At 47.5% G+C, this 13,848-nt stretch overlaps 1 protein-coding gene across 2 annotated transcripts in view; it reads left to right on the top strand.

Moving 5' to 3' along the window:
* Nucleotides 1–9,807: 9,807 nt before the first annotated feature.
* The window catches only part of DDX56 (DEAD-box helicase 56), a 103,688-nt gene continuing 99,647 nt past the window's right edge, over nt 9,808–13,848 (top strand). For both annotated transcript variants that reach the window (XM_029604182.1, XM_029604183.1), the window contains exons 1-2: nt 9,808–9,956; nt 12,070–12,231. In XM_029604182.1, the coding sequence (XP_029460042.1) occupies nt 9,843–9,956; nt 12,070–12,231 (276 nt within the window). In that variant the 5' untranslated portion in view covers nt 9,808–9,842. The remainder of the gene's footprint in view (nt 9,957–12,069; nt 12,232–13,848) is intronic.

Consider the following 13,848-nt stretch of genomic DNA (forward strand, 5'->3'; position numbering starts at 1 on the left):
GGCCTCGGCAGACAGAAGGTAACTACTGGGCCAGTCCGCGTGTGTCCCGGGGGTCCCAGCAGCATTAGCGGCCAGGCCTGTAGCGGAGGAGGTGCAGCAGCAATTGGTGCAGCTGCGTCTGTTTTTCCCGCAGTCTCTGCGGGCCTTGCCAGACTGGAGAGTCTGGCAAGGCCCCCCAGTCTCGCAAGGCCCCCTAGTCTCTGGGGGCCTTGCGAGACTGGAGAGCAGCGGTCTTTTCTGCGGCGGTGCTCGGCTGATTTTTCCACGCTGCAGAAAACATTTTGTTTAAGAAAAAAGGCGTGCACCAGATTGGTGATTAAGGCCGGTGGTGTTTGCAGGCCGCAGGGCGGCCATCAGTGCGGGAGCACGTGGTATGGCGCCTGAACCACACAGAGAAGTGTGCCGCGCGCGTGTGGGCTGGAGTCTACATGCTTGAATTCTTGCTCCCTCTGCCCTGGTTGCGCTTCGGGAGAGGAGGCTTTCTCAGTGGGGTGCACCAGGAGAAGCAAATTTCCCTCCTTTTGGGGGGGGGGGGATGTCAGTGTTGGCAGCTGAGGGTTCTGGGGGTCCCACGAGGCGGCTGGATCCATGTAGGGCTGTGGGCAGGAGTCCTTTTTAACTAGGGAACCCAGAGATACCCCTCCCCCGTTTTCTCCGTGGTTCAGGGGACTCTGATGAAGGGGGGTACTCCTATGACAGCCTGGAGCAAGGGACAGATGGCCCTGAGGGAGTTTTCCCCAAAATTTATCCTTTGATGCATAAAGCCTTCCTGGCAGGGAAAGGGGCGAAGGGGAAGCAGGCAAGAGTTGGGCCTCTGCTGTTCGCGCTGAAGAAGCCTAAGAGGGCCACAGGTGGGTCCGGGGACCTACTGCTTCGTCTGGGACTACGTCGGGCAGAGTCACTGGTGGACCCCAGGGATGGGGAGGGACTACATGGATGATCCGCAGGATGTTCCTATGGACCACCAGGGGATAGTTCCAGATGCTGACATGTCTGTGGAACTGGGTTTGGACACGGATGTAGCTAAGAATGCCCCGGATCCAAATGAAATATCGGAGGGGGATGATCCTCGAGTTGTCCATTTATTTAAGAAGGTTGAACTATGCTCTCTTAAACCCAGGTCTTGGAGGAACTGGGGGTTAAAGTGACTCAGGAGGAGTCGGATAGCAAGAGGATGAGTCCATTCCTGGATGGGCTGAGGGCCCCCCCCCCCCTCCCGAGTGCCTTTCCTTTACCTAAGAAGATCAGGATGTTGAGAAGCTATATCCCATGATGGAAGAGACCTTCGAAATGCTGCAGTGTCAGCGTTCACTTAAAAGATGACCATCCCAGTGATGAGGGCTGCCATTTTCAAGGATGTACAAGACCGCAAGTTGGAGAATCACCTAAAGCAATGTTTGAGGTCCTTGCGCTGGGCTGCTATTTGTGCCAGCTTGATGCAGAGGGCCTGCTGCGTGGGTTGCAGAAAGCACAGGACCCGGCTTTGACAGGAGATGGTGTCCTGCAGTCAGCTCGTTTAGAGGCTGGGGTGGCTTATGTAGCCGATTAGTTCTATGATTTGGTTCACACGTCAGCCAGGAGTATGGTCTTGGCGGTGGTGGCCCGCAGGCTTTTGTGGCTGCGCAATTGGTCAGTGGACATGTGGTCAAAGGCTTAGCTGTTTAATCTCCCTTTCAAAGGGAAGCTTCTCTTCGGGAAGGATTTGGATCAGCTGATGAAGACTTGGGGGAATCTAAGGGGAACAGGCTGCCTGAGGATAAGCGCTCTAGTAAGATAGTGTTCCCGCCTCGAATCCGGTTCAGGAATTCGAGAAGATTTTGGTCTGGTAGGGCCACCTCCAATGCGTCTGCAAAGCCGATAGGCAACTACCAGCAGTCCTTTCGTGGAGGCCATAGAAGCTCCAGGGATGGTGCCGGTCAAGGGGCCCGTGGTGGAAAATCAGCACACGGAAAGCAGGATGTCCCACTCCTGCATAGAAGCTGTAGGGGGCAGCTTGTCCAGCTTTTACATAGAGTGAACCAGGATATAAAAAGATATAATTGCGATGGAGAAGGTACAGAGAAGGGCTACCAAAATGATAAGGGGAAAGGAACAGCTCCCCTATGAGGAAAGACTAAAGAGGTTAGGGCTTTTCAGCTTGGAGAAGAGACGGTTGAGGGGGGATATGATAGAGATGTTTAAAATTGTGAGAGGTCTAGAATGGGTAGATGTGAATCGGTTATTTACTCTTTCAGATAGTAGAAAGACTAGGGGGCACTCCATGAAGTTAGCATGGGGCACATTTAAAACTAATCGGAGAAAGTTCTTTTTTACTCAACGCACAATTAAACTCTGGAATTTGTTGCCAGAGGATGTGGTTAGTGCAGTTAGTATAGCTGTGTTTAAAAAAGGATTGGATAAGTTCTTGGAGGAGAAGTCCATTACCTGCTATTAAGTTCACTTAGAGAATAGCCACTGCCATTAGCAATGGTAACATGGAATAGACTTAGTTTTTGGGTACTTGCCAGGTTCTTATGGCCTGGATTGGCCACTGTTGGAAACAGGATGCTGGGCTTGATGGACCCTTGGTCTGACCCAGTATGGCATTTTCTTATGTTCTTATTACCTTGGACCATTGGGTGCTAGAGGTCATAAGAGACGCTACACTCTCGAATTTTTGTGCCCGGTTAGGGAGGCCTTTCTCGAGTCTCATGTGGTCTCTCGCAGCAAGCGGGAGGCTGTGTGGTAGATGCTGCAATGGATCTACATGCCATAGTGTCCATGCCATGGGAGGTACAAGGGCAGGGCGCCAATGGAAAACGGAAGGCAAGACAGGTGGCGCCTGAGTAAAAGAAGGCCGAAGCCTGAGAGGCCAAGTCCAGGGTAGAATCAATAGAGGCGTTGAAGTGCAGGCTGTGGTCGGGACAGGTGGCTAACAAGGACAGGCGGTCAAACGAGCACAGATCAAGCCAGGAGTCAGTCCGAGAATCGTCAGGCAAAGCAGAGGTCAAGACAGAAGTCAATCAGTAGCATGGTCAGACGAAGCAGGGGTCAAGCCAGAAGTCAATCAGTAACGAGGACTAGGACTGGGTAGAAGCAGGACCCAGGAATAAGGACGAGAACGGGTACCAGGAGCATAGGCAGGGACACAAGAACAGGAACCAGCCAGGAATCAGAACACAGAAGAGAACAGGGACAAGCAACAAGCACACGACAAGCGTGGAGACCTGTTGCCAAGGCAAGGAAGCACTGGCTGGGCCCAGCCTTAAGTACCGGGACCCAGTGATGTCATCATCTGGGACCGTGAGGTGGTTTCCCGCCGCGGCCCCTTTAAAGGTAGAGCAGATGCGCGCATGCGCGCCTAGGAGGCAGCATGGTGCAGGATGGCGGCGTCTCCCCACGGAGCTAAGGAGTCCACGGTGGCAGCTCGGATATGCAATCGGCTGCCCATAGCCGTGAGGGAGGAGGAACCGGGAGCTGGAGCTAGCAGTCGGGGGTAAGTGGGTCCGGCCGCAGGCCTGCCGCGGTCAGCACATGCAACACTTATGGCCTATCGCCGCCAGAAGGATGTTGGAATCTGGAACTCGTGGACATTGCGGTTGAGGATGTTCATCAACCAGAACCTTGGCCGCCTTATATAGAGCTAGCTATAACTGCATGGAAATGCATCGCCGCTGGGAGGTTGAAGAAAGGTCTGAGAAGACCTTGAGGGATGAAGATGAGGAAGAGTCCTGAGAGTCGGAGCTGGAGGGCCCGTCGATGAGCTCCATGTCCGCCCTTTCCTCATGCATTGGGCTTCTCTGATGGGATCTGTGGTCCTTATGTGGTCTAAGATGGTGGACCACAGTGAAATCCCTGGAGGGCGTCAGCCCCAGTGTGTGGACACTGCCATCGTCTCCACTGCTGTGAGGCGTCAGAGCGTCATACCTGCTCCTGTCGATGACTGATGCAGCTGTCTACCTGTGCATGCGAATGGGACTGCATCAATGAATGCGTCGATGGGTGCGTTGAAGCCTCTTGCGTGAGGACCGCATCAACGGTTGCCTCAAGAGCGCATGCGTGGTGTTGCTCGCTTCGACGCGGTTCGGCGCCGTTGGCTTCGGGGTCGGCGCAATAGTGTCGGACAGTCGACGCTCACGTCGAGGCTCGTGATCCGGGTCGCGATCTTTGGGCTGGGACGGATCACAGTGGCTGTGTTTGGGCCTTGGCGATCTGGCCTTCTGTTTGGCCAAAATCTGGGGCCCAAGGGACCATGCTTGTTTTTGCTTATGGGTCTGATATGGAGCCGGTCCCTGCGAGGAGTGGGCCTCCGAGGTGGGGGCATTCGTGCCTTTGGCTGCGAGTTTCAGGTTCTCTATTTTCTGGGTCCTTTGACGCTGGGCCCGAGGTGACATGCGTCCACAGTGTTTCCATGTCGCCTGGTCGTGGTCGGGGTCCAGGCAAACATAACAGGCCAAATGCCTATTGGTGATGGACATAATTTTTCCACACGCACAGGATTGGCGCACATTGAGCACTATTTTTCCCATGCCGATATTGCATCTGCCTGATTGGTTGGAGGCATTCCTTCAAGTGGGGTTAAGAACATAAGAAAATGCCATACTGGGTCAGATCAAGGGTCCATCAAGCACAGCATCCTGTTTCCAACAGAGGCCAATCCAGGCCATAAGAATCTGGCAAGTACCCAAAAACAAAGTCTATTCCATGTTACTGATGCTAGTAATAGCAGTGGCTATTTTCTAAGTCAACTTAATTAATAGCAGGTAATGGACTTCTCCTCCAAGAACCTATTCAATCTTTTTTTAAACACAGCTACACTAACATGGTTTAATGGAACACAGTCAGCATGGCTTTACCCAAGGCAAGTCTTGCCTCACAAATCTGCTTCACTTTTTTGAAGGAGTTAATAAACATGTGGATAAAGGTGAACCAGTAGATGTAGTATTCTTGGATTTTCAAAAGGCGTTTGACAAAGTTCCTCATGAGAGGCTTCTAGGAAAAGTTAAAAATGTCATGGGATAGGTGGCGATGTCCTTTCGTGGATTGCAAACTGGCTAAAAGACAGAAAACAGAGAGTAGGATTAAATGGTCAATTTTCTCAGTGGAAGGGAGTGGGCAGTGGAGTGCCTCAGGGATCTGTATTGAGACCCTTACTTTTCAATATATTTATAAATGATCTGGAAAGAAATACGACGAGTGAGATAATCAAATTTGCAGATGACACAAAATTGTTCAGAGTAGTTAAATCACAAGCAGATTATGATAAATTGCAGGAAGACCTTGTGAGACTGGAAAATTGGGCATCAAAATTGCAGATGAAATTTAATGTGGATAAGTGCAAGGTGATGCATATAGGGAAAAATAACCCATGCTATAATTACACAATGTTAGTTCCATATTAGGTGCTACAACCCAAGAAAGAGATCTAGGCGTCATAGTGGATAACACATTGAAATTGTCGGTTCAGTGTGCTGTGGCAGTCAAAAAAGAATGTTGGGAATTATTAGAAAGGAAATGGTGAATAAAACGGAAAATGTCATAATGCCTCTGTATTGCTCCATGGTGAGACCGCACCTTGAATACTGTGTACAATTCTGGTCGCCACATTTCAAAAAAGATATAATTGCGATGGAGAAGGTACAGAGAAGGGCTACCAAAATGATAAGGGGAATGGAACAGCTCCCCTATGAGGAAAGACTAAAGAGGTTAGGACTTTTCACCTTGGAGAAGAGATGGCTGAGGGGGGATATGATAGAAGTGTTTAAAATCATGAGAGGTCTAGAACGGGTAGATGTGAATCGGTTATTTACTCTTTCAGATAATAGAAAGACTAGGGGGCACTCCATGAAGTTAGCATGTGGCACATTTAAAGCTAATTGGAGAAAATTCTTTTTTACTCAACGCACAATTAAACTCTGGAATTTGTTGCCAGAGGATGTGGTTAGTGCAGTTAGTATAGCTGTGTTTAAAAAAGGATTGGATAAGTTCTTGGAGGAGAAGTCCATTACCTGCTATTAAATAAGTTGACTTAGAAAATAGCCACTGCTATTACTAGCAACGGTAACATGGAATAGACTTTGTTTTTGGGTACTTGCCAGGTTCTTATGGCCTGGATTGGCCACTGTTGGAAACAGGATGCTGGGCTTGATGGACCCTTGGTCTGACCCAGTATGGCATGTTCTTATGTAACTGCACTAACCACATCCTCTGGCAACAAATTCCAGAGTTTAATTGTGCGTTAAGTGAAAAAGAATTTTATTCAATTAATTTTAAATGTGCCACATATTAACTTCATGTTAGATCAAGAGAAGACAGCACTGCATGAAGTTCCCTCACATTCCGCTCCATACCCCTACCTAACCTTCCTACCTTTCCCCCTGACCCCTAACACCTACCTACCTTATTTTTTTTTTAATTTTTTTAACTTATTTCTGCTCCTGCCCAGCCCTGCCCCCTGGCCCGCCCCTTTTTGATGGCCTGGCACTTCTGCGTGTACCAGGCCCTTTGGAAAATGCGCTCGGCATGCACAGGGCCCAGCCACGTGCGTAATCCCCAGATTTTACATGTGCAGGCCAACAAAAATTTGGGCTAAACGAAGTGAAATAGGTAATTTTGGAAATTTAAAAAATCATAATGTCTGCTTATTGTATTTTCTCAGTGTTCCAAATTGTTATGAAGCAATAAATAGTCCTTAATTAAACTTTCCCTCTTCTTGAATTTTCATCATTTTAGTTTCAATAGGCTGTTTATTTTCTTTTACTTCCTATTCCAATTCCGGAGGGAAGGGACAATACTGGACCTGGTACTTGTGAACACAGAAAGCTTCAGAAGACCTGATAATGGCTAAAAGTGGGCCCCATGTTCTCTTTTCTTCCTCGGACCCTCCTGCACTGCAGACACTGCTTGGGTGGAATTTGTGCCACTGTTCTAGACCAGGGGTCGGGAACCCATGGCTCGCGAGCCAGATATGGCTCTTTTGAGGGCTGCATCTGGCTCGCAGACAAGTGTGCCATACTTCGCGGTTCCCCGCTGACCCAGCTGCTCCCCGGTCCTCCGCCGCCCGGGCTTAAAATGCTGTCAGCCCGGGCGGAACGCGGCAGGACAGCTGGAGTCAGCGGCACCGGCGTGCTCTCTTCTCCCCCCCCCGCGGCCCGGAAGAGGAAGTGGAGAGCATCGGGTGCCTGCGCGGGAAGAAGAGACCACACTAGCGTGGTCTCTTCTTCCGCGCAGGCACCCGATGCTCACCACTTCCTCTTCCGGGCCGCGGGGGGGGAGGAGAAGAGAGCACGCCGACTGGAGTCATCCGGGTGCCTGTGCGGGAGTCATCGGGTGTCAGCCGGGTGCCAGCGCTGGAGTCATCGGGTGCCTGCGCGGGTCTTCCCACGCAGGCACCCGATGCTCTCCACTTCCTCTTCCGGGCCGCGGGAAGAAGAGAGCACGCCGGTGCTCTCTTCTTCCCGCGGCCCGGAAGAGGAAGTGGAGAGCATCGGGTGCCTGCGCGGGAAGACCCGCGCAGGCACGCTAGTGTCCGACGGGAAGAAGACTGCAGCGCGGCTCGGAGGAAGGAAATGAAAATCTTCAACCGCGGCCGATGGGACTCCGCCTTCGCCTCCGCGAGGGCTGAAAATGAAGGAGGTTAGCGTTGGGAGGTGGCTGCTGCTGCCGCGAGTTCCCGGGGGGGGGGAAGGGGGAGAGAGAGAGTGAATGAATGAGCGAGCAAGCATGTGTGTTTGAGATCCTGTGTGTGTGAGTGAGAGATTGCATGTATGTGAATGATTGAGAGCCTGTATATGTGAAAGAGAGTATGTCTGTGATTGAGATCCTGCCTGTGAGAGAGAGAGCATGAATGTAAGTTTACCATTGGGAACCTGTATGTGTAAGTTTGTAATTGAAAACCTGTTTGTTTGAAGAGTATGTGTGTATGATTGAGATCCTTTGTGTGTGAGAGAGATCATGTGTATGTATGATTAAGAGCCTGTGTGTATAAGTAAGAGAGAGATCATGTGTGTCTGTGTCTGATTGACAGCTGGTTTAGGTGATGGAGCATGTGAGTATGTGATTGAGAGCCTGTGTTTAAATGAGAGAGAGAGACCATGTGTGTCTGTGTGATTGAGAGCTGATTTAGGTGAGGGAGCATGTGAGTATGTGATTGAGAGCCTGTGTTTAAATGAGAGAGAGAGAGACCATGTGTGTATGTGTGTGATTGAGAGCTGATTTAGGTGAGGGAGCATGTGAGTATGTGATTGAGAGCCTGTGTGTAAATGAGAGAAAGAGAGGACATGTTTGTAAGCATGTGAATGAGAGTCTGTGTGTGAGAGAAAAAGACAGCATGTATTTATGTGATTGAAAGCCTGTGTGTGTGTAAGCGTGAAAAGATAGACAGCATGTGTGTAAATGTGTAATTAAGAGCCTATATAAGTGAGAGAGAAAAAACATTTGTATATGTGAGTGACTGAGAGCATGTGTGTATAGGTGTGTCATTGAGAGCCAGTGTGAGAGAGAGCGCTGGTATGTGACTGAGAGAGGAGAAAGTTCCAAGCAAACCACCCCACCTCCTGCTAATTCAGAACAATCTCAGGACACCTGGATATCAAACGTTCCCAGGTATGCAGAGCAAAAAATTTTTGTATCCTTATTATTTTTCATTACTGGATCTTTGTGTCTGCTATTTTGAAATATTTTGTTGGTATCTGGAAATGTTTTATATGAGTTTTTAATTATTGGATATTCCACTCATCAGCTGTTTCGAAATATGTTCTTTTTGTTAGTACAGTTTTACTGCTGATGATTTTATATTTCTTGATTTGTTTTATAAGGATGTGTGATGTTTCTTTTTTCCTTTGTTACACTGCATACAGAGACTCTGGCTTGTTGCAGTTTCCAATTCAGTTTTTGTCTGCATGCTTCTTGTTATGCGTTTTGGTCTCTTTATTCTATGTTAGGTGAGGGACAGCACGTGATTCAGGTGAGGTTTTCTGCTGGCGTGTAGTTTCTGTGTAGGACTCTATAGCAGCCTGACTTGGTCCGTTTTCCTAATAGGAGATGTATTGGTGTCTTAAGGCCTGGTGTAATATTTTCAGAGACTTATTGTACTTTAAAAGTGTGATCTTACATAAAATGCACACATTTACTTGTATTTAGTTTTAAACATATTGTATGGCTCTCATGGAATTACATTTTAAAATATGTGGCGTTTATGGCTCTCTCAGCCAAAAAGGTTCCTGACCCCTGTTCTAGACTATATTGGCATCCTGCTTTGAGATTTTATTAATGCAAACCATAATCTCTTAGGGGTTTGAGCTTAGTTTTAGTTAAAATCACAACATAACTGTACTGTTCTGGCTTACATGCAGTAATTGTCTTCCTAGTTTACAGACAGTAGGTTTTGAGGGCTAAACTTAATACTTCTTAGATGATCTAGACAGACTGTATCAGTTACCAGTTTAATTATTACATGTGTCACAGAGGTATTTATTCATTTGACATTAGATATTCTTTTTACCAAGAATGGCCTCAAGATGAATTACAATACATTTAAAAACAGAATCCCAAAGTGTTGAACAATAATCAAGTACAGAACTGCAGTATAAAAATTACATATAAACACGAATTAAAATGTTCAAAATGTAACACTAATCCAAAACACAGAAAAGTTATAAACATGCTGCCAAACAATAATATATAAACAGCAAAATGCATAAGCCCAAATAAAGATATTACAATCATATTGTATAATTACATAAACAAACAAAATTATAAAAGTGAAGGGCTGAATTTAATGCCAGAGCCTCTTCTCTGCGACCTCCCTGGCTCCTCCAACCGCAGGGGGGCAGCAGAGGTCCTGACTTTTTTTTTCCCCCTCTATGGTCTGGTTACCCGGTGATCTTTGCTTTGACTCCGTCGTGCGTGCGTTGAAGATGGCAGCTTCCATGGGGCTGGGGTTCCATGAGCTGGGGCTGGATGATCGGGTGTTGAAGGTACTGGGCGCGGACACGAAGCCTGGCGTTCTCGCTTTCTACCGCTTCTTATATTAATGCTGCGTACGCAGGAGTGCGCTGTAGCTGGAGGACGTTTGTATCGCCCATTGCCTTGTCTCACGTTTAGCTTACTGGTTGCGTCTGCAGGCCGCATGGTTGCCGGCAAATTCTCTTATCCTGCGTCGCTTACCTGCCTTGTTGTCCTGTAATGCAGGGAACATGGGCAATGTCCAGAAGTGAATGGCGTTATATCTCTGTTTATGAAAGTGCATTTATGTTTTGCTTCTGTATTCATACTGCTTCACCCCTCCCCTGTCGGAGCCCAGTAACACTCCTTCGTAGGGGTCACACCGCATCTCTCTCTGGAACCCGCCTTGTGTGCATCCTAAGTCCAACCACTAGGTGTCACACTTGTGCAATGCCTGGTTACTTAGCGTCCCTCCCTTCCCCCGGCTGTGAACCGCGGTATCCTCTGCACCTGTTGGTCTGAGGAGCAGGCTCTGCGTTTAGGAATCCCTTAACGTGTTATCGGTGAACCATCAGCCAGCCCTTTAACTCTGCTAGGGACAGAGACTATACATTCCCATAGGCATTTATGTCCTTATAAATGTAATAAATGTCAAACGTGATCCATGGTCCCAGTTATAATCTTGGGTTCTGATGTGCCTTTCTCACATAGGTGATTTTGACACCAGAAAGAATAAAATTGATCAGCCAGTCAGACTGACTGACTGATTATCAGCCTGCTCCAGTGTGAGATTTCCTCCTTTTCTCCTTCTCCTTTCCTCCTTTTCTCAGTGGAAGGGAGTGGACAGTGGAGTGCCTCAGGGATCTGTATTGGGACCCTTACTGTTCAATATATTTATAAATGATCTGGAAAGAAATACGACGAGTGAGATAATCAAATTTGCAGATGACACAAAATTGTGCAGAGTAGTTAAATCACAAGCAGATTGTGATAAATTGCAGGAAGACCTTGTGAGACTGGAAAATTGGGCATCCAAATGGCAGATGAAATTTAATGTGGAAAAGTGCAAGGTGATGCATATAGGGAAAAATAACCCATGCTATAATTACACGATGTTGGGTTCCATATTAGGTGCTACAACCCAAGAAAGAGATCTAGGTGTCATAGTGGATAACACATTGAAATCGTCGGTTCAGTGTGCTGCGGCAGTCAAAAAGCAAACAGAATGTTGGGAATTATTAGAAAAGGAATGATGAATAAAACGGAAAATGTCATAATGCCTCTGTATCGCTCCATGGTGAGACCGCACCTTGAATACTGTGTACAATTCTGGTCGCCGCATCTCAAAAAAGATATAATTGCGATGGAGAAGGTACAGAGAAGGGCTACCAAAATGATAAGGGGAATGGAACAACTCCCCTATGAGGAAAGACTAAAGAGATTAGGACTTTTCAGCTTGGAGAAGAGACGACTGAGGGGGGATATGATAGAGGTGTTTAAAATCATGAGAGGTCTAGAACGGGTAGATGTGAATCGGTTATTTACTCTTTCAGATAGTAGAAGGACTAGGGGACACTCCATGAAGTTAGCATGGGGCACATTTAAAACTAATCGGAGAAAGTTCTTTTTTACTCAACGCACAATTAAACTCTGGAATTTGTTGCCAGAGAATGTGGTTCGTGCAGGTAGTATAGCTGTGTTTAAAAAAGGATTGGATAAGTTCTTGGAGGAGAAGTCCATTACCTGCTATTAGGTTCACTTAGAGAATAGCCACTGCCATTAGCAATGGTTACATGGAATAGACTTAGTTTTTGGGTACTTGCCAGGTTCTTATGGCCTGGATTGGCCACTGTTGGAAACAGGATGCTGGGCTTGATGGACCCTTGGTCTGACCCAGTATGGCATTTTCTTATGTTCTTATGTTCTTATGTCCATGTGAGTGATATAATTGTTACCAGAGCCCAGAGTGCCCCGTATATAATTTCTTCATCATTGTACCTACAGACCACTTTAAATATCAAAAGCTTTGTTCTTTATTGATATAATACATTTTATGTTCTAACTAAAAAATTGTGTGAAAAAAGAAAATGATGTGATTCACTCCCATCCCTACTTGGATTGATGTATTTGTTGCTCCTACTACAGGCAATTGCTGACCTGGGATGGGCTCGGCCCACCCTGATCCAGGAGAAAGCCATCCCATTGGCCTTGGAAGGAAAGGACCTCTTGGCCCGAGCTAGAACTGGATCTGGAAAGACTGCTGCTTATATTGTTCCTATCATTCAGCATCTCCTCCAAGTGAAAATGGTTTGTTCTTCTTTTATCCCTCTCTAGCAGCAGAAAGCCAAGTATTAAACCAGTGTTTCCTAGCTAGTGTACCATCAGACATCTACAAGATGCTGAAATTCAGATCAGCCCCTGGGTTCTGCCTTTAGCACCTCGTACCAAAAAGAGACTAGTGATGGCTCTTTAAACATGCGCGAGTGCCTTTCTGAGAATATGAGGTCAAGCATACCTCTCCTTCCAAGAATACAGCATGAGCCCTGGCATATGAGAATTAACAGGCAGCATGGATAGCTAGATCTCAACTTTGTGCAGCACATACATTTTACACAGCATCTCCTCCCCTTCCCCATCCTGAGTCACCTCCTTTAGGTGCTTTCAGCCTCTCTTATCCCCAGGCTGAGTAACGGGCCGATACAGTACAGTGCGCTCCGACTGAGTGCACTGTTAACCCTCGATTGGATGCGCGTTTTCGACATGCTAGAGTTACCCCTTATTCAGTAAGGGGTCGAAAACGCGTGTCCAATTCCCCCGAACCTAATAGCGCCCGCAACATGCAAATGCATGTTGATGGCCCTATTAGGTATTCCCTGCGATTCAGAAAGGAAAATGTGCAGCCAAGCCGCACATTTTACTTTCATAAATTAGCGCCTACCCTTAATTTCTTCTGTGCACCCTCCGACTTAATATCATGGCGATATTAAGTTGGAGGCCCCGAAAGTTCCAAAAGTTAAAAAAAAAAAAAAAAAAATTGAAGGCGGCTTGCGGATCGAAAACTGGACGCTCAAATTTGCCGGCGTCCGGTTTCCGAACCCGTGGCTGTCAGTGGGCTCGAGAACCGATGCCAGCAAAATTGAGCATCAGCTGTCAAACCCGCTGGCAGCCGCCGCTGCGGTCCAAAAAGAGGCACTAGGGATGCACTAGTGTCCCTAGCGCCTCTTTTTACCTATTTTTACCGCCGGGCCTAATTTGCATACTGAATCGCGTGCACAGGAGAGTGGCCTGTTCGCCCGCTCTCCCGTGGACTTTACTGTATCGGCCCGTAAGACAGGGAGTGTGTGCATTGATCACTGGATGTGACTCACTGAGTGCTAGGAACAACAGTAGCAGCAGTGGAGGAGCTCTGGTAGTCACATGCAGCAGCCAAAGTAGCTAACCATGCCAGCTGCCCACATTATACTGTCTTTTTCCTTTTCCTGCCCTTGATGGTTTATGTGTATCTCCATCCCCCTCTTCCTTTGTTTTAAAATTTAAAAGAGAGCCTGATGTGGCTTTCAGTGCTGTACTAGCGCTATTTTTGCCATACAATTCCTCTCCTTGTCTCTACACTGCCTGCTCCATGGAGGCTGGTGTGCCAGATAACATTTTTGTTAATGTAGGTGTGCCTTGGGCTTGAAAAGGTTGGGAAACACTGTATTAAACCATAGTTCCCTGTATGTACCCGGATCAGTCCAGACTGTGAGTTATGCCTCCCCTCCAGCAGATGGAGACAGAGAAAAACTTGAAGGGCACCCTCTCTTAACAGGGTGTGCCACCTGCATCCCCTCAGTATTTCTCTGTCTCCAGCAGATGGAGGTGGTGCAAACCCTGCAGTCTTCCCCTGATTCTGGGATTAAGACATTTTCCCTTAAAAAAAAAAAA

The sequence above is a fragment of the Rhinatrema bivittatum genome, chromosome 5, assembly GCF_901001135.1.
Source record: "Rhinatrema bivittatum chromosome 5, aRhiBiv1.1, whole genome shotgun sequence".
Taxonomy (NCBI): Eukaryota; Metazoa; Chordata; class Amphibia; order Gymnophiona; family Rhinatrematidae; genus Rhinatrema; species Rhinatrema bivittatum.